The following is a 20,815-nucleotide window of genomic DNA, read 5'->3' on the forward strand; positions in this document are numbered from 1 at the left end:
GTGCAGATGCCTGTGCTGACGCAGGGGAAGGGCTGGGAACAAGCTGCCAGAGTTAGAGTGGGACTGTGGCTTTTGTTGGCAGTTTGCCATTTGTCCGAGGCAAAGCATCACTCGTAATCCTGCATAAATGCCAGCAGCTGCCAAAAGATTTCTTCTATGACTGACTGAGCCTTCAGCGTCACGATTGAAGTAGAAAATCTGGAAACTGCTGCTGGATATCAAGAGAGAAGAATGGGATCCCACCTTTGAGCTACAATGTAAAGCTATACCCTTAGAATGCAGTTCTTGTTGTTTGAAGAGGAAGTAATTTACCTGTTTACTTGTAAAAACTGCTGATAATCATAATTATTCTTTGTTTTTTCTCCCCCTCCCTCCAGATAAAATGAAAGATGGTATCATAGCTAAACTAGCTAATCAAGCTGCAGATTACTATGGTGATGCTTACAAACAATGTCAATATAAAGATACTTTGCCCAAGGTTAGTAACTCTCATGGAAATAATCTGGGATCTACTGTTATTGTGAGTAACTGTTACTGTTTACAATGTACTTGATGAAATACACTTAAAATGTATCTTCAAGAAAAGCTGACATATTGCTACATTTAAGGGATATGAACCTATAATTTGAAAAATACAGTGAAGAATCTAGGAGGCAAAAGATAGTGTTTTTTAAAAATAAGTAAAATCTTATTACATGAAGTGTGCTTACTTGCAACACATTTCATTTGAAGTGAACTTGGAAATGTTTATGGTAGCATTTAGGGATGCCTTCTTAGTACTTAATGCTTTACTAAATCTGTTTTTCAAACTAACACTCTTATGGGGCTTAATTGGCTTCTAGTCTCAATGTTTTCTTGTGAAATTTGCTATCATGTTGGCAGCATGAACACTGTGGTACTGTTCACTTACCTGTTAATGAAAAACATGACTGGAAGTCAGTGTGTGCCTGTCCTTCTGCCTGCCTTCTCTTCCTCCATCCCAACACAATCTTGATACTTTCTAATTATCTCAATTTAGTCTTGACTTAATTTGAGTGCTTTTGGTTTTGGAAGAGGCAGAAGGATCTTTTCTTCTTGCTCTTTGAGTATATACTGTATAACAAGTACTTTAAAAACGAGCAGATTTCCAATGTGTCAAATGTATCAATTATGTTCAAATCATAAAATAATAGGAAACCTTTTGTGCAGTGTTAAAAATGTAAAAGTTGGATATACTTACTTTTGGTATTATTGGACTCGTGAAATTTTATCTAGCTAAGTTGTCTTTCATAGCGCTTTTTTTTAGTGAATGTCCCTAGGAAGCATCCCTTGTTGCTAATTTGCAATTATTTTTCATTCATTAGTAGTTTCAAAACTCTAAAATAACTATTTCAGGTTGCAGTGGTCTTTTTTTTTTTTTTACAAATAAAATGTGAAATATATCAGATTTACTAGAAAACTTACTAAAAATATTTTTACAAGTGGTAAATGAAAGTGGTTGATTTCTGGTCCTGTAATTTAATATGCAATCTTAGTCAAATAATTGCCAAAGTATTTGCTAAAGGCACTTTTATTCCCTCTGGCTTCTAATGCAGGATAGAATTTTGATAATGACAGGAACTGAATGGGTGAGGGCTACTGTGCTAAAGTAAAAGCATGCTTTTTTTTTCTTTAACAATAAATTACAGAAATACAGTTGTAGGCCAGTCAGCGACTTCTTATATATATTCTTGAAAAAAATATTTTTCAGAGTTCAATTGATAGTCTTGTCAGCAACTTGAAAGATTCTTTTATTCATGTGCATATTTCCTCTCATATGTTTTGTGGCTTTTTACAGATTGGACCAATTTCTCAAGATGTAATAAAGCCTTTGCCTTGTCTTTTGTTGTTGTGGACCTTTCTAAGCCGTAGATCTGCTTCCTGTTTCAGTAGCACAGTAATCTGCCAATTGATTATTTGAAAAAACATAATAAGATTTACTGATTCCATGAGTTCACACCAGCTCTGAGAACAGTTACATGTTTAGGAGTGTAAAATAGAGGTTGACTTGATGCGTTAGACTCCAGTTGTAAGGCCTCCCAGATAGTGTTTTCTTCCAAATTTACCTTTTTTCTTTTTTTTTTCCCCCCTCCTCAACTCTGTGGAGGCAGCAAGTTTACAGAAATAGGAAGAAGCAGGTCTTTATACGTTGAGGTCTTTAAAACATCACTCTGGTTTTCCAGTGCTCCTTGATTTAAGAAATAAAACGTTTAAGGCCAAGTCCTTGATCAAAGACCATGCCTGTACTGTGGGCTGCAGCATAATGTTTTATTCATGTCTAGGTTGGTACACCTGCAAAGATAAGTACATTTATGTAAAAGCCAAAAAAGACTTTTAAATTGCTTTCCATGTCAATAGTTACTGGTTGTCTTTATTTGTTCTTTGCTTTCATAATTTTAGAGTTGCTTTGTTGATAGAACTGCTGCTGTTTTGAATGTAATTACTGTGTTAAATAATAAAAAAAAAAAGGCCTGTCTTCTCCCTCTCCTCTTCTTTTGAGAACACTTTGTCTTGACTGTCTTGGGGGCGTTTGGGGGTGTTCTTGCAACTATCCTTTCTAATACATGCATGCATTTCTAATCTTCAGTGTAAATGTTTCGACTTCATGGCTTGAATTTAAATTGTAGTTCATCTAAAATAATGGACACTAAGAATTTGGCAACAGCAGGTTAAAAAAACCTTACTGGATTCAATCTGTGTAAAGTCATGTGGTCTCTGACATTTACCTCTAATGTTTTAACCTGTCTAAACCATTAATTGGGTGATTCTAATTTCCTTTTCTTCTTCCTTTTTCTTCCTGCATCCCATGTTGTCTGTGGTGGTTAATGTGGTTGGACTTTCCCCTGGTCAGTATTTTTATTTCCAGGAGGTGTTTCCTGTTCTGGCTGCAAAGCACTGCATTATGCAGGCCAATGCAGAATATCATCAATCTATCCTGGCAAAACAGCAGAAGAAATTTGGTGAAGAAATTGGGAGGTTACAGGTGGGTAACTTTTTTTCTTCTCTGAAAAACATGTGAAAACTTTAAATCCTGAAAAGCTAGCTCAGAGTTCTAAAATTCAAATAACTAACAATGAAACATTTTCAAAAATTACAGTGCATGTTTATCACATGAATCAAATCATTAGCAGCTGCGAAGATGATAGTTATCTCTCTGACTTTTATAGAGATGTATTTTAATGATTTTTTGGCAGTTTGATACTACTTGACAAGTTAAGTCTGTATCTTTATGTTTGCACAGATTTCTTATCTCATTATAGCTAATGTAACAGATTTGTTAATAAATTTTTCTAAGTAATGTTATATTAAAAAAATTTCCCTGAAACACTGAAGTTCTGCCCGGCCTATACCTAAATCCTTTCCAGCAATGCTGGTTTAAATCTGAATCACTTTTGAAAAACCTACCAACAGTTGTGTATTTAGTATTTTTTTTCCTCTATATCTGATTTCTAGAGAGACTCAGATATAGATGTTGTAATGAGTAAGGTTTTCTCATGTTTTAAGTACAGTAGGGAAAAGAAATGGCTAAAAAAACCTACTACTTTGAAGTCCTTTGGTCCTTGGGGGGGAAAAAAAAAAACAACAAACAACCAGAAATGAAGTGCCACTTTGTCTGACTTGGTAGGATCTGTGTGCAATATCTATTTATTGATAATGGAGGAAGGTTGACACACTTAAATATTTACGACTATCATGTTGACATTTTGAAAGTTACTGTTATGCATTTTCTGGCTTGGTGTGGGACGGAGCTTGAAATGTTTTTAGTATGTTTGCATGACAACAAAGGGCCTGTATGAACTTCTAATAGCACTTTGTTATGTTATGACTATGTTACTAGGTGATAGATGAAGATGTATCTGTTGGGTTTTTTTTGAGTTTCAGATCTGCCTAGCAGACCTCCTTTTCTAGGACTCTAGTAGAATGTTAATGTGGCTTTTTTTTAGTGCTTGGCCTTGACAGGTCTGGCTATACCAAATTTACTAGCATTGTTAAGTTGTATAGTAAATTAGTTTGTGTCCATGATTTTTCTTCCTATTTTGTTTCAGGAAGTATCTCTTCATGCTGATTAGTTAAAAGTTTTGGTGATGTGTTGGGTTAGTGTTTTTTTTTTCATTGTGTGTTTCGGTTTTGTTTTGGTTTGTTTTTTTCTTTTCTTTAGTGAAGCCTGAGGGGAGATATTCCATTATTTCTCATTTAACACGGCTTCATGAACAGCATGTAGTCAGAGGTTAAAATCCTGTGTCGTCTTATTTAATATATTTGAATTAAATCCTTTTCTCCATAGTTATTAAAATACTGCTTCCATAATTAAGCTGAATTAGAGGTTTAGTATCCTTTTTGAGTTTTTGAAAAAAGCAGTTGGTATAAAGTAATGCTTTCTTTTTATTTCCCTTTTTAATAGCTAGAACAAAGATGGATTAAATTGAGAGAGGGGGAGTTTAATGTAACTCCTTCCAAATTAAAGTATATATGCACACATCTGTTTCTTTTCCTCAGTTGCTGTTTCTGGCAAATGCTAGTTAGACTGTGTCAAAGCAAAGCTACTCTTCTATGATTTAGAGTGCATTGGGAAGTGGCAAAAAAATCTCAGCAATTTTGAATATACTTCACTTCTAATGTAGCTCAGGTTTCATGCCACAATCCCCAAAAGCTTAAGTGTGAGTTGTTGTGAGTGTATGTAAACCTCGACTGACATTGCTTCTTAGTCTTCTGTTTTTACACATTCACAACACAAATATGATCAGGATTGAACAGGCATAATCAAAGAACAATGTTTTGTCTTGCATCTCTCCTGCAGTAAATTGGATGTAGGAAAACCTGATACCTCAGGGTGGCATCTAGGCCGAGCAGACAGAAGTGGAGAGACGGCAGACCTTGTATTTTATTTTAATTTGCAGTTGGATTCCAGAATAATTTCTGTAGCTTCTGAGGTCAAGGTTATGTGGGTGTGAGTGGCAGATTTGAAAAGCAGGACTCTGGCCTCTTCCTTGATTAATGTGAGCAAGGTTTGAGAAACAATTTCCAGTATCTGCAAAAGCAAACTGTGGGTTTCATGAAACAAGGTGAAAATGACATAGGGGCATTTTTCTTTTTTATTTTATTTTTGTTATTGGATGTTTGAAGCATTATTGGTTCTAACTAATGATCGCTTGAATTTTGGAGTCATAGTGGAGCTATTGTGAGATATTAACTTGGTTACTGAGTTTTTTCTGTTTCTTTTTTTTCTAATGAACTATTTTAATGAGTAAAATCTCCTTTTTCATTTTTGATATATAAAAAGGGAGAATATTTTCTTAAGAAAATAATAATACTGATCATACGTATTGACAGTAGTTACTTGGCTAAATAGGAAGCTAATCTGTTTTCTGAATTATTTATGAAAGCGACAAAAAAGTTACTATTTTAATTGTATTTTAATTTTTTTTTAGCATGCAGCAGACTTGGTGAAAACAGTGGCATCTCGTTATGATGAATATATAAATGTTAAAGATCTGGCTGACAAAATCAACCGTGCACTTACAGCTGCCAAAAAAGACAATGACTTCATTTATCATGACCGGGTTCCTGACCTGAAAGACTTGGAGCCCATTGGAAAAGCCAGTCTCGTGAAGTCTACTCCAGTTGTTGTTCCCCTCAGTCAGAAATTCACTGGTAAGCAATGTGTGTGGAGTGTGCAGGGTGATTGTTACTTTGTGAAATGTATGGCCACCGAAGTTTATTTGTACCATGAAAAAGTAAACGTTTTCTTTCAAACTGTACTAAGTGTACAGCAGTGTTTTTGAAGTGCCATTTGTCTTTTCCAGTTTATTGTTCTACTACTTGATGTTAAAAAGTACTGGAAGAGTAAACCATGGGTTGAGATCCATTATCTGCAATGTACCCTTCTCTTAAAAGATTTGCTAAGCAACTGTATTTTCTATATTAAACCAACTTTTTTAGTTTCAGAAGGAACACTAATATAAGGAAAAAGTATCAAATTGTACAATCTTAACTAAGCTAGTTGCTGGCCTTTCATAAAGTTGAAAAATTTCAGTTTGCTGGTTGTACAGAGGAGTTCTGAAAAATGATCCTGTCTTTCCTTTCTCATTTTCTTCCTTTAAAAAAGCAGAATTAGAAATGAAGCTGTAAGGAACATCTGATTTGTAATCCGACAATTGTTTTAAATATAATGGCTTTAAATTATTTCTAAATCAATTTCAGCCTTAAAAACTGAAATCCAATCTAAAGACCTGTAGAAATAGATTTTTGTTTTTTTTAAGACTTCTTGCGAAGGGGGAGAGTATCTTAAACTGTTTAGGTCAGTCTCTGTAGCACAACCTGTATGAAAGAGCTGTGAAGATGTGTGTCCTTTTACCTTCACAGTGCAACTTGAGTAATTTATGCTACTTTAATTGCAGACCTGTTTGAGAAGATGGTTCCATTGCAAGTTCAGCAATCTGTGAGCGTTTATAATCAGAGAAAGGCAGATCTAGTGAACAGGTCAATAGCCCAGATGAGAGAAGCCACAAATCTAGCAAATGGGTAAGAACGATGACTTCTTGTTAAATTTATTAAGAGGAGTTATACATAAACACTGATTGCCTTGCAGCCTGCAGACATCCGGATTACAGCAGCAGTTTTTTATTACTATATGGTATTCTGGCAAACTTAAGCCATAGAAAGAGTATTTAGAACTACTTTTCTGCAGATACTAAGACTGAAAGCATATGACGAACAAATAGTATTTAATTTGCTTCAATATTTCTTAATTTTTTAGGAGTCTGACACTTGCTCAGTGAAAGTTCTGGTTCCATTAATCTAGAAGGATTGTTACATTCCAGTGGTCAGCTTCATTGAACCAGTGACTCAATACATGATATTTTTTCCACAAAAATTGTGTTCTTTGAAGTACATAATAAAAAAAAAAAATCTGTCAAGCTGAAAGATAAGAATGTAACTCAAGGTAGTTGGTTCTTTATCTACCAGATAGTTACTAATGAAAATGTTTGCCCTATTTTTAAGTGCTAGAAGACTAGCATTTGTTCAGTTCTTAAAGAGCTTTGAAGCTTATTTTTGCTGAGGTATATACTAGGAATGAGTTTAGAGTTTTCAGTTTGAAATTTCTGTCCAGGAGTATGTTATACTCGGTTTCCATTATACTTGACTGTTTGATTGTTTGTTTGGGTAGTAGTGTTATTTACAGGACAAAAACATCTAATACTACTAACAAGTTGTTATTTAACATGTTGGCTTTTTTAGTGTCTTGGCTTCCCTCAATCTTCCTGCTGCTATTGAAGATGTGTCTGGTGATACTGTTCCTCAGTCCATTTTGAACAAGTCTAAGTCTGTGATTGAACAGGGAGGAATTCAGACTATTGATCAACTCATCAAAGATCTGCCTGAACTGCTACAAAGGAACAAGGAAATTTTAGATGAAGTAAGCTCAGCAACTGCTAACACTGAAACGTTCTTAAAAAAACAGCAGCACTAAACTTTTTATCTTTAAATGGAAATAGAAAAAGTGGACCATTATCCAAAATGCTTGTAACTTTGATAGCACTTGAAAAATATACCATTTAAGCATTTAGTCCATTCAAAAACTGTGCTGTTATATGTGGATGTTCCCTTACGAGTTTTTATTTTTGAAATTTTTGTAAGGCGGGGGGAAGCATTCGAAAGAGTTTAGTGTGGTTTGTGCTTTTCATGCCTGGTTTTTATTTGCCAAATTAAATTTATGAAGCATGTATAAGCTTTCTTTATATTTTCTATGCCAGCTTTAGACTTGGTAGCTATTTCATGCTTAGAAGCGCTTATATGCATTCAACATTTTACTTTTGTAGTCGCTCAGATTATTAGATGAAGAAGAAGCTACAGACAACGACCTGCGAACCAAATTCAAGGAGCGCTGGCAGAGAACGCCGTCCAACGAACTGTATAAGCCTTTAAGGGCAGGTAAAGACCATGTGTCATGCTTTGGATTCTGGGGATGCTCTAAAAATGTCTGTTCTCATTGTGTAAATTAAAGTAGTTTTCAGTGCTCTAATACTACGTTTAGAAGTACAAATTTCAATTTCGGAGAGATTGCAGTAAGTGTATTTTGGCGTAATCTGCACTATTATTTGGAGTTGAGAGATAATGTGATAGCAGAGAATTTGCTATTGCTTTTGCACCCCTGGAGCGCACATACATGCTGAAGTTGCAGAAAGCATATGTAACCAAAAATGACTGCCCTCTTAAGAATCTGGTTGCAATTACCTCTTAAATACTTTAGTGTATTTTTCTTTGTAGATTAACATCTTTTCTATGTATTTCAGATCAAGGTGTTCTTTTGTCTTTCGATTTGATGTTTCGTCTTGTTTTTCCCTGTAGTTAGTCAAACTATTTAGGGCCATAACTATAGCATGTTTTCTGTGTGCTTAATATGTGTGTTAACAAGGGGCTGATACCACTGCGTTAGTTTGGCAAACTACAAGGGCTTAAATCTGGGGAGTAGCTCGAACCAGTGTTCAATCACATCCTTTTGTATGCTTCTCTGGAGAATTCATATAGGTTCCTAGTTTATGGAGTATTTAAAACATAACTTAGAACCTTAAGTTTTATTTAACTTTTATATAACGTCATAACCTGCAGACTCATAAAAATGTATTGAGTACTGTTCTGGTGCAAGACTTGATAAAACAAGTTTTGAAGTGCTGTGAACACCTTTTTTTCCTCGCACCGCCAGAGGGAGCCAATTACCACAACATTTTGAATAGAGCTGTGCAAGCAGACGGCCAAGTTAGAGAGCGGTATCAGTCTCACCGGGACACGATTGCACTTCTGTGTAAGCCAGAGTCAGAACTCAACGCGGCCATTCCTTCTGCCAATCCAGCAAAAACATTACAAGGAAGTGAGGTAAAGTGTTGAAATTTATCTCTGTTTTGAATAGAAGTGCTGTTCATCTAGCAAAGTAAACTTACATGAAATGATGTGGAAGCTGATCCTTAGGTGCTCTTGTTTCTATTACAATTGATGCAGGAGGTAACTAACATTTGCAAGAGACGTTGTCTTTTGGTTTAAAATCTGCTTGAAGACATTTTGTTACGCTTGGTGTGAGCAAGTTCAGTTGCCACGGAGAGCAAGACTGATTGACTGTTACAAAAGGAGCAATCCTTGATTAATGTTTTAGTTATGTAGGGTGGTGGGGTGTAGTGCTCAGGTTTTTGGAGCAATTAGGCAACGTAAAAGACATGGCCCAGTATTTTAAACTATTAGACAATTACGTCAACTAACTTTCCAAGAAAGTAATTACTCATCTAGAGCAATATGAATATTTTTCTCTTAGGAGTGATTTGAAGTCAGCGTTTTGACAGCCTTATTTAGAGTATCCCATTGGACTGTATCTGATCAGTTTAAAAAAAATAGATTTAAAAATCTTTGTAGGAATTCAGTGTTATTAGTGGAAGCAAGTCTTTAGAGGAGAATATAGCTTGAGAAATGCTTGAAGATTTTTGTTTCATTGCGTTTTGTCCTGGTTTGTTGTCTTAAACACATTTATAACCAAATACTCTTGCAGCAGTGTTGCAAGCATCGGTGAGGAGTGCAGGATGGAAAGAAGTAATAGGGTGGTATACTTCGACAATAATTCCTCCAAATGTGCTAACTTCTGACAGTTTTTATTGCCTAGGTTGTTAATGTCTTAAGAACTTTGCTGGCCAATCTGGATGAGGTTAAGAAGGAGAGAGAACAACTGGAAAATGACCTGAAATCTGTAAATTTTGACATGACAAGCAAATTCCTGACTGCACTTGCACAGGATGGTGCTATAAACGAGGAGGCTATCTCTGTGACTGAGTTGGACAGAATTTATGGAAGTTACACACAAAAAGTGCAGGAGTCCCTAAAAAAGCAGGAAGAACTTCTCAAAAACATTCAGGTATGTTACTTTGTGTGTCTTCCTTCCTCTTAAACCAAGGAGCATTGATTCGTCTGTTTCTCCAGTGCTGCAGAAGTCTCGCTTTGCTTTCTACTTTGTTTTGCTTGTTAGCTCTGTTATAGACCAGTTGATACTCTATTACTCCCCTGATTGTTGAAAAATACAGGGGTGGTTTTTTGTGTTCACCAGGAAGAAATGTGAATTTTTAGTAGACTTTCCCAGAGCTCCAGTGTAAATTCTCTTGCACTTTTTCTTGGCCCAGTTCTGCAGATGGCATTGCCCTTGAAAGATTGCATGTATTAAGTTTTGGCTTTGATTTCGTTTTTCCTCTTATCCCATCTTAATATTTCTTTCTGGGATAGCAGGAGACCTGTCCTTACTGCCTACAAGAAGACATTTTGGGTCTCTGATTTGGGTCTCTGAAGTATGTTTTTGTTTATTCTTAGTTGCTGCTTACAGTGTGATTGATTTTTCAGAATATGCGAAGCTCGTAAAAGAAAAAATTAACGAGAATTTCCAAAAGCTTATTTATAAATGCAGCTTAATTTATCAGTAACTGTAGAGACAGGTACCTGAAACATCTGGCAAAAGAGGAAGTCTTAGTTATTGGACAAGTGACAGTAGTGGCTTAAGTAATGATGCAGCCTATTTATGCACAAGAGTACTTGCAACTTCTGACTATGATTTGGGTTGTAAGAATAAGAGACTTCCAAAAGGGAAAAAATTGTTTCTAAATGACCATATGGCCCATGTTTATCAGGGATTTTATATTCAGATATCTTTTAACATAATATACTTTGAAAATCCTGATGTGTATTACTTTGATATTTGAATGTCCTGGAGTTCAAGTTTGACTGCTTCTGGAAGCAGAAGTAGTCTTTTTAAGTTTGTTTGTTTATTTTCCCAAAAGAAATGAGATGTAGATGATGCTTCTGTGAGTTTTGCACTTCCCTGTCTTTTTAATAGCTTGTCAATGTCAACCGAGTTTGAGATAGCACTTCTTAAAAATACTAACTTTCAGTGTGGTTTTATGAATATCAGTGGAGGGTAGTACAGGAGAGAGCCTAATTAGTATAGCCTCTGAAAGAGAATATTAGCTGAAGGCTGCCCATAGCAGATAATTAGTTGATACCTACTGCCAGGGAGTTAATATATGTATGGTTCTGGAATAGCCACTGCGCTTGGCAGACAGCAAGTTATCGGTGAGTACAATGTGTGGATGGAAGGTGAAGAAAGGAAGGTATCAGGAAAGGAGGGTAGAAGCGATGAGTAAGAGGATAAAACTAAGAGACAATCTTATGTGGAACTAGCGTGCTTTATTTTCACTGCTTATTTTTTCCCTTCTTTTAAGAATGCACATCAGGATTTTTCGAAGATGAAACAATCAAACAATGAATCTAATTTAAGAGAAGAAGTTTTGAAGAACTTAGCTGTAGCAAATGACAACTTTGTGGAACTTGTAGCCAATTTAAAAGAAGGCACGAAGGTATGGTAATGCTTAAGGGACTGGAAGAACTTTTTTTTATTTACACAATGAGACTTGAATCAAAAATCATAATAAACTTTGCAGACATGCTAGATGAGAGGCACGTTTTTTGAGGATTTCACTACTGAAGTGAGGACAGTGAGTTGCTCGAATTTTGATTGTTTTGACAGCTGTGAAAGGCCTCTTTGTTCCTACCTGAAAAATAGGCTTTTCTGAGCATTGCTTTATATTAAAATAGGGAAAGGTGTTAATTACAGCTGAACTGGTGCTGACGTACCCAGATGAGCCGTTTTATCTGAGGAATTCTTTCATCTGTTCTCCCATGGTGTTTAATCACCTTATCGAATTTTTGTGTATTATATACTGCCATGGCATACATGAGGAGAGATGAGGAGGGCTTTATTTAGCTTGGGTTTTTTTGATCTGGGCTTCTGAAAGGTGTCCTACTGCTTCTATATTAAGTACTTTTTGCTGATTTGTTGATAGCTCACTAGAGGTAAAAATTAGACATCTGAAATGTCTATGCCAATGAAATGCATGGAACTGACTGAAGGCAGTAAAATTAAAAAAAAAAGAAAATTACCCCTTAAAAAAAAAGGCTAATCACCAGAAGTGATCTAGTCTTTGTTCTGGTTGTAATACATTTTTTTAGTTATCTTAAACTATTTTTGTATTTATACACACACACATACATCTATATATATATAAAAACCTCAACAAAATTATATGATATTACAGGGATGAACAACAGCTGACTAATACTTGTTTTGAAAAGCAGAGTAAAATGCACTAGCAAGCTTTACTGGAATGGCAGGTTCTGGGCGTTGTAATAATACAATACCTGTAGTGGGATCAAATATGTAGAAATATGCTAGCATGGAGTCTGCAAGTATTGATTGAATGTGTTGGTTTTTTTTCTTTGCTAGTTTTACAATGAGTTGACAGAAATCCTTGTGAAATTCCAAAATAAATGCAGTGACATTGTCTTTGCTCGCAAGACTGAGAGAGATGAACTGCTCAAGTAAGACTTCAAGTTTTTGTTTAAGTTATGTAGAAATGGTTAAGTATTTATCAGAAATTAATCTTTGGAGACATGTTTATTATGGTACTTGATGAAGTGAAAAAGGGAGAATAGGTGTGTTAAGACTATCGCCTCTTCTTTGCCTTAATGCTAACCCCACCCTCTCCTCCCCTGAAAGGCTAGGAAAGTTGATAGGAGAAATAAATGAAACAAATCTACTTTGAAGTCTGCTTTGCTGTGCCCATATACTGTTCAGTGTGAATCTGTTTTGTCCTACCATGATTCCATTCTCATTTCTTTGGCATGCGATTGTTAGTCATGTTAGTCTTTCCTGTGAGGATCTTGTGGTTTCTGCACCTTGCTTCTGCTGTCATTTTGGTTTGAGAAATTAGATAAATGCTTTAGCATATGATTGCCTTCCATGTGCCTGGTGTCATGGGTATAAAGTGTTGATATTCCACCTCCACTTCATGGTCTGATCTGATATTTTATCATTATTTAGTTATTTGCATTGTGTACACTGCTGGGGAGAGAAGTAGATTTGATCCTTTGTGTGAGAGAGCTTCTGATGTTATTGTTGTCCCCCACACCTGATCAGACTAGTCTAGTGTGCTTCAGCTGTGATTTTCGGATACTCGAGAAGAAAGCGTAACTGCAAAGGCTTGCCTTTTAATCAATATTCTTTATAATCAATATTCTTTAGCAAAGCACATAGCCTTTTAGAAAAAGGACTAGCTGTTACTAAAGTTTCAGTTGGTGAAACTGCGCTTGTTCTGTGCACGTGCCATGTTGTGAATGGGATGCTCAGCCCTCAAATTTTACCTTTCCTAACTTTGTCCTTTGTAGAACTATTGTTCTTCAGTTAAGAGTTGTGCTTGTGAATTGATTCTTAGTAATCGTATGCAATTCCTTCCATCTCTCTTCCACTTCCTGCATTCATGCAATTGGAAAGCTGTAGGCTGCCTAACCAAGGCTTATGTCTGAATATCTCGCGTCTCTAACATGCTAATGTTCAGTGTTAAAGCTGCAGGTTTAGTGTTTGTGTAACATTCAGCTGAATCTTGCCCTGATGTCTTTTACTGCCTCGTGTGTTAACTGATGACTGGCATGAAACCCTGTCAAGGTTAGGGGCGATGATCAGATTTGGGATATTTGTAGTATACATCTACAAAATGTATTTCTCAGTGCGCCCAACCCATAATTGGAGTGAATAAAATGTGTGTTTGCCCCTTTCCCCTGCCCCCAACTGCGATAAAAATACTGACTCTGGGCTGCATCTTCACTTAATGAAAATAAATTTGTTTAGGTAATTTCTGTTGTTTAGAACTAGAGATAGTTCTCCCCTCCCCCAATGATTGCCCATTGGAGGATCAGTTTTAATAGTGATTTAAGCTTCACATTTAATATATTTGGTCATTTTGTGGTCAAAATATACTTCACTTTGAATGGTAACCACTGTTCTATAAGCCATTGCTCTTTGTAGCATAATTTTAAGATGGCATCTCTTATGTCATCTTATAAGATACAAAGTTTTGGTTTTGTTAGTTTCAGAATAGTACAGTATTGAATAGTCCCTCCACTGTCTGCGACAAATAGCTTGAGATACACAAATGAATATGTAACAGAGCATCAAGACAGTATTTCCAGCTTTTTCTCCATCGTTCCTTTTTATTGCAGGGATAACTGAGAACAGTTTTCTTGGAATTTTTGGTTCAGTGTTTTGTTTTTTTTTTTTTCCTACAATGTTTCTTCAGAAGTTGCTAGTTTTATTCTCCTCCTTTGGAGCTCACCTTTGTCTGCTATATAATAGGAGTTTGTTGCTAACTAGACTGCATACCTTTGTCAGTCTCCCGTCTTGTGTTTCACAACGCCAGGGATCAAGTTCTAGCTGTTACATATTGCTCACCTATCATTTTACTCGTAATTGTCTGAAATTTTAAATGCTTCAAGTCTCTCTTTAGAGTCTTCCCAATCTCAAATATTGAATGTTTGCATTGAGAAATACACTAAGTTCCTCTGACATATGTAACTTGGAACTGCTTCCTTGGAGTTTTTGTGACAAGCTGACTATAAAATTATGCTATTTAATGGCAGCTTGTAGTACAGCTTAACAAAGCTTCCTTGTATCTTACCAAAGTAAGATACCAGAGTATCTTATGAAGAGTAATTCTGACAGTAGAGGTAACAGAGAACTTGAAAGGTCATGTGCTGAGCCATTCAGATTTTTGCCAGAGTTTTTCAACAGTTATGCTTACCCAGATATAAACGATGCTACAGACTATATAGCACTCTTTTTAAAAAAAAAAAAAACAAACCAGTTCTGTTAGATGTATGGTATTTGTATGCAATATTACTTAATTTAGAGCAATCTAAAAGCAATATGACATGGATTTTCTTCTGTATCTGACCATCTCTTCACATATGAAAATTACTGGTAATTTCTGGTTTCAAAGCTTTTGGCTAATTCAGTGATCTATACCCAGTATTGAGTTGTAAGATAAAGACATTAGAAGATACATGTAGTGGTTAATCACAGGTTTGGTTAGAGGGTTGTTTCTGTGGAGATGATTTGGACTCCCAATTTAGTTTGAGCTAGCTGAACAATTGCGCTTTAAATACTAGATTTAGTCTGTTGTCTTTTTAGCTTAGCTTGCGAAAGTGTATAACAAACAAATCTTACACTAAGCTGTATGTTTGCTTGTTTGTTTTTCATAGAGATTTGCAGCAAAGCATTGCTAGGGAACCCAGTGCTCCCTCTATACCTCTGCCTACGTATCAGACCACATCAGCCGGAGGAAGTAAGCCTGCTGCATCGTCAGCTCCTACTCCAGCACCCAGAACCATGGTGGTAAATACATGTTGTGGAATTAGTTGGTTGGAAATAGGAGGTCCATACTTTGGAACTCCAAACTGATCTGTAATTTGTGTATATCAATCACTCCTTAATGTATTGGTGTATTTGAATATGTGTTGCAGTGAAATAGAGGACAGAGTCTAAAGGCTTTGCAGAGAGATGTATTATGTACTATGAGTGTTCATAATTTATAAATTTGAAATTGAAAGCTTATTGCTTTTTAGATGCTTTACGTTATTATCTATACAGAGTAAATACATGGCTGGTGCAGGAGGCAGGTTTTAAAGCAGCTTCCAGAGATAATGGAGCTGCAACCAGCAGAGTGTCCATTTCAAATGAAAATAAAAATAAAAATGAAACAATCATACAACCACAGCTTTTGATTCCAGAAAGAAGCTCCAGCTTAATTCACTTTCTCTTGTTAGGGGACTAAACCACAGCCACCAGCAAGGCCACCACCACCAGTGATTTCTGCAGCAAGCAGTTCCTCTTCTGCATCAGCACCCCCTGGAACAGCTGCAACTCCTGCTGCTGCTCCTGCTCCTGCTTCAGGAGCCAGTGCACCTGCAGCAAGCACTGCACCTTCACAGGCACAGGGACCTCCTTACCCAACTTACCCAGGTTACCCAGGGTAAGCTGTAGGAGTACTTATTGCACTGTTTTGTTACCTATTATCTAAAAGTATTTGTTTGTTGCATGTGACATTTCAAAATCCGTTATTGTTGTAATTGAAGATGTGTTTAATATTAGCAGCAAGATGATATTCTTACTCGTTTGTTTTAATCCTGTAGTACTTGCTGGTATCATTTGTGGGAGAGTTCCTTTTAGACTTTTGTAGTTTGGCTTTTTTAAAGAAGGGAGATAGGACTGCAGTTCCTGAACTGTGGTTTGTGGACGATTGCCAGCCCTTGCGTAATCAGGTGGTGATGTTTATCTCAGAAGTGCTGGGGTATCTTATTTTTCAAATCTTGGTATCTTGCTAAAGATGATGAAAAATACAGAAAAAATGCTAGCTGGGTAGTGTGCTTTCTGCTAAAGCTTTTTTCTGACTTCCTGAAGTCATCATGAGGAATTGAAGGCAGCTGCTCTCTCGTTCAGTAGCAGGCTCAGCAAAAGTTAAAATATGTACAATGATATTAAACATGAGAGAGTCAATTTAGATCAATTCTAGTTCCGGAAAGTTGCCTTTACTCCACCTTCTGTCTGCATTTCTTTTCCATGCATTGTAATTTTTTTTTCATGTTCAATCCTTGAAAGTTACCATGCTTCTGCTGCTCAAAAAGGAAAATGAAAGGAAAGCATTTGTGGTGATAGCATGTCTTTTTGTATCAGTTAATGAGTTGTTATTTGTGAATTAACATCATCAGTGTTTTACAACTAAAGTATGCTTTTTTTCTTCCTGCCCTTCCAGGTATTGCCAGATGCCGATGCCAATGGGCTATAATCCATATATGTATGGTCAGTATAATCTGCCATATGCACCTTCACCTATGTATCAAAACCCTGGACAAGCGCCATATCCAGCACCTCAACAACCTGGATACCCTTTTCCTCAACAGCCTTATTACCCTCAGCAATAATATATCTGCAAAGAAGTTCTGCTTGTTAAAATTTGGGAGAAATTGGCAATAAGCATACTAAAACTTTTAGCTTCAGTTAATGCACCATACTGAACTGTATGCAGTCTAACACTTCTGTTTATTGTTACCTGCTCAAAAATGTCTAGATCAGTTTTTGATTACACTAAACACTTAGAAAGATCTATTGCAGTGGTTTAGACTGTAGACTAATGCCAGAATTAGAGCCTAATTCAGTGGTCTGAAACTCTGCACTACATGTTGGCTAGACCAAAAGATTTCTTTGCAAAAATCCTATAAGTAACAAATGGGTTCAGATGAGAAGAATGAAGCAGTGTGTGCACTGGGTGTGATATATTCTATGGAACCATATAGCATTTTCTTCTATACTCTATTGGTTTGTATTTTTTTGAGTTTAGTTAAAATATTTTGTCTAATAATCAAGGCCCTGTAAATCATCAGTAAAAAAAAATAAATTACTTAAGAATGGTTTAAACACTTGGCATTCTCGTTACCGTAAAAATGTGTTTTGTGTGTCTGTAGATTCTTTCATTTGTCCCTTGACTTGCATAACATAAAGATAACTTCTCAAGTATTTAGCTTTACAACCGTGTTTCCACCTCTCTTCCTTGATTCTGTGTTTTTGTGACAGAATCTATAATTAACAACTTATGTTGGTAGATCAAGCCTTGCAGGTAGAATTTTCCTATAACTTTGAAGTATATTGGACTAAAATAGGTTCATTACTGTTTTAAAAGAATGTTTACTCTCATCTCCAGGATACTACTTAAAAGAAGGGAGATCAGGGTCCCTCTTACAGGACCAGTGACTGGTTGGTCTAACCCACGTTTTCCAAAGAAATGTTGATCAGAAATGTGTTGTGGCTCAAATTAGGGCAACTATTGACCTTGGGAGTTTTTCGGATTATGTTTTTAAGTGATTGCTTTTTTCCCTTGAAAAAGAAGAATGTATTCCCTCAGGGAGCTTGTTATCAGTGGAGAAACTTTTTTTTTCTGGTGAAAAAGTATTATTATCTTGTAAATGAAAGCACATTGAATGTTTACCTTTGGATCCATCTTCTCAAGGGATTAATAACCTTGCACTACATTTTGCATTAAATAGTGAAGAATATAAGTTCGGTTAATGGCTTTTACCAAATATTTGCTAACTATCTTTCAGTCTTTTTGTTTGTTTTTTTTTTTTTTAAACATAGTTGTCTAGTGAGGGACTCTCCATTCCTTTAGCCCTTGACATGAGTGGCGTGGTTCTGTGGGACAGTTAGTTTCCTGAGTGCTTCATACAAGATGTTCTGGCCTTACAGAACAGCTATCACGATACCTATGTTAAATATTACTGCTTTGTTTTTCTATTTAAGTGCCTGATTAAAATACTGAGGTATATTTTAATGTAGGGTTGTAGAGGGTGCCAGTTAATTGTAGCATCTGGGTGGAAACCTCACTGAATCTTGAATACTCTTCCTCATAAAGAAAGCAGCGTACGTATCCATATGAGCTCCTTTCTTTCTGACTCAAGTTCTTGCTATGCGATTGCTCCGATTACTTTGGAAGACTGCTTGTCTTTAATCCTGACCCCCATAGAAATGCAGATCAAAAGGTAAAAGTAACCATCCCTTGTAGAACATGAGTCTCTAATTCTAAACAAATTTATTATCCCTGTCGAAGCTCAGTGATGTGAGGAGACAGGATGAAGTAAGGAAACATAACCATGCACAGGGACAGGTGGCTTTGCTTTTCTTTATGAACATTACTGAATGAGGTGGCACAGGAACCTCTCCAGTTTTTTTTCTGCTGATGATAATACGTAAGAGGCAAGTGAGGACAGTGAGAAAAAGCTAGGAAGATAACTGTTTGGAACCAACAATCAGAACCTGATTTTACTTTAACAGGAAAAATGGTAGTTTTCCACTAATTTGACTGTCTCAGTGTGAGCAAGTGCAAGTCTAATGCAGCCTTTTAAGTTCTAAATTTCTAGTACACTGTGGCCTGTAGAATTTTCAGTTTGTGCATTAGATGCATTTGAGCTATTGTGTAAGGTAGGTTTGTTTCTAGTGCCTCAATTTATAAAACTTATTTTAATGCTGTATAAAAATCTAACTTGTTCAGCATAAAGATTCCTAGAACTGAAATTTCCTTTTTAAAATTTCATAGATCTGGAGTCACTGTTAAAACATTTTTCCCATTTGTGTTAACTGCTTGCTTTAGTCTGCTATTATCTGAAAATGTATAGAAATCTGTGCATTATGTTCAGCTTTCACATGACTCTCTCTCTTTTTTTTTCCCTCCCTCCTTAAAGAGAAAGGAAAATCCAGAGACATGTATGTATCTGCTTTTAAGCATGCAGCTGTCATGACTTTGGTTGAAATGTTATCTTGTTCTTCTGTAGTTTATTAAAAAAAAATCAGTTAGAAAATGTGATTCCATGGCTTTTCTCTTGAGTCCTTTGGCTTCAGGCAAGTGTTACTTTGGAAAGGATGGAAATAAGTTATGGGCCTGCAAGTAAGTTTGTGCTGTGGTGAAGGCACTTGGCACATCGGCCACCATGGGAAACGGTCGGCTGTGCTTCATGGTTCTGCTGCTGGTCTGTAATAACAGATGTGTTTAAATCCTGGTGGTTGTGTTTCTTTCCGAAGCTTTGATTGCATAAGGAGGAGATGCAGTAACATTGTTCTGCCTTCAGAAACTTTGATTTAAAGTTTGGTGTTATGAACTGATGTCAGGCTGGGTTTCATATGACTTAAAGCAGCATGGGTATGCCAGACAAAGCAATTAAAAGGCTTGTAAGGGCAAAGTTAACTTGTCCCAGCATGTAAGTGGCCCCCAAGGGCACTCCCAGAAGTTGATTTTTTTTTTTTCTTTCTTTAAAAAAAAAAAAGACTGTATAATACCATGCTTACTACAATTGCTGTGTGGAGACGAAGTTTTACAATCGCATCTCTTTAGAGACTTTGAAGTCAAGCATTTATTTTTGTCTTGCATAAAAGCTTTCAATGCAGTTAATAAGAAAAGCAAGTCTTATGATGCAAACTAATTACAGATCATCAGCGAAATATTACACTATTACAGGGCTAGCAGGTCTTTCCTCAGTATTTTTTTTCTTTTTTATGTGGTTTCAGCCCATATGAAAAAGTGTCGGCTTTCCTGACCAACTATTTTGACATTGCCAGGTAATAATGATTCTTTTGCTATTGTCCTGAATAGGGGGTAGGTATATTTTTAGTGCTTTTGGGTGTCATTGGTGGGATCTCATCTGAATTACGCTGAAGGCAGTCCTTCGCTATTTCGAAGTACCCTGAGGCAGTGTTTGGACCTTGATGTTCTGAAACTATGTTACCCATTGCCAGGTAGCTGAAAATAGCAAGAAAATTCTTTGGAAAGCAAATCTTTTCCTTGCGTTAGCTGAGAGATGTACTTGTTTGTTACTAAAACGTGTTCAGTTCTGAAGTGACTTGCGTCTCAGAACCTGTTTTCTGGCACGTATTTATCCACACTGAAAATTGCTTTTTTTGTATTGCTTATGGGGAGGATTTGGGGCTTTTTTGTTGTCACTGTTGTGGCTTAACCCCAGCTGACAACGAAGCCTCACACAGATGTTCACTCACTCACCCCTGCCAGTGGGATGGGGGAGAGAATTGGAAGGATACAAGAGAGAGAACTTGTGGGTTGAGATAAAGACAGTTTAGTAGGTAAAGCGACAACTGTGCACATAAACAAAGCAAAGCAAGGAATTCGTTCACCACTTCCTGTCGGCAGGCAGGTGTTCAGCCATCTCCAGGAAGGCAGGGCTCCATCGCATGTAAGATTACTTGGGAAGACAAAACACCATCACTCGGAACATCCTCTCCTTCCTCCTTCTTCCCCTAGCTTTATATGCTGAGCGTGATGTCATATGGTGTGGAATATCCCTTTAGTCAGTTGGGGTCAGGTGTCCCAGCTGTGTCCCCTCC

The 20,815-nt window shown here is 36.6% G+C and overlaps 1 protein-coding gene across 1 annotated transcript in view; it reads left to right on the top strand.

The window, feature by feature from the left end:
• PDCD6IP (programmed cell death 6 interacting protein) overlaps nucleotides 1–19,248 on the top strand; it is a 34,379-nt gene extending 15,131 nt beyond the window's left edge. The window contains 13 exon segments of the mRNA XM_086614729.1: nucleotides 378–478; nucleotides 2,885–3,001; nucleotides 5,448–5,670; nucleotides 6,417–6,540; nucleotides 7,258–7,435; nucleotides 7,839–7,950; nucleotides 8,723–8,892; nucleotides 9,665–9,913; nucleotides 11,265–11,399; nucleotides 12,326–12,420; nucleotides 15,136–15,268; nucleotides 15,700–15,905; nucleotides 16,686–19,248. Coding sequence (XP_086470855.1) covers nucleotides 378–478; nucleotides 2,885–3,001; nucleotides 5,448–5,670; nucleotides 6,417–6,540; nucleotides 7,258–7,435; nucleotides 7,839–7,950; nucleotides 8,723–8,892; nucleotides 9,665–9,913; nucleotides 11,265–11,399; nucleotides 12,326–12,420; nucleotides 15,136–15,268; nucleotides 15,700–15,905; nucleotides 16,686–16,854 — 2,012 coding nt within the window. The 3' untranslated portion in view covers nucleotides 16,855–19,248.
• Nucleotides 19,249–20,815: the final 1,567 nt, after the last annotated feature.

This window comes from Tauraco erythrolophus, chromosome 7, assembly GCF_009769465.1.
Source record: "Tauraco erythrolophus isolate bTauEry1 chromosome 7, bTauEry1.pri, whole genome shotgun sequence".
Classification (NCBI taxonomy): domain Eukaryota; kingdom Metazoa; phylum Chordata; class Aves; order Musophagiformes; family Musophagidae; genus Tauraco; species Tauraco erythrolophus.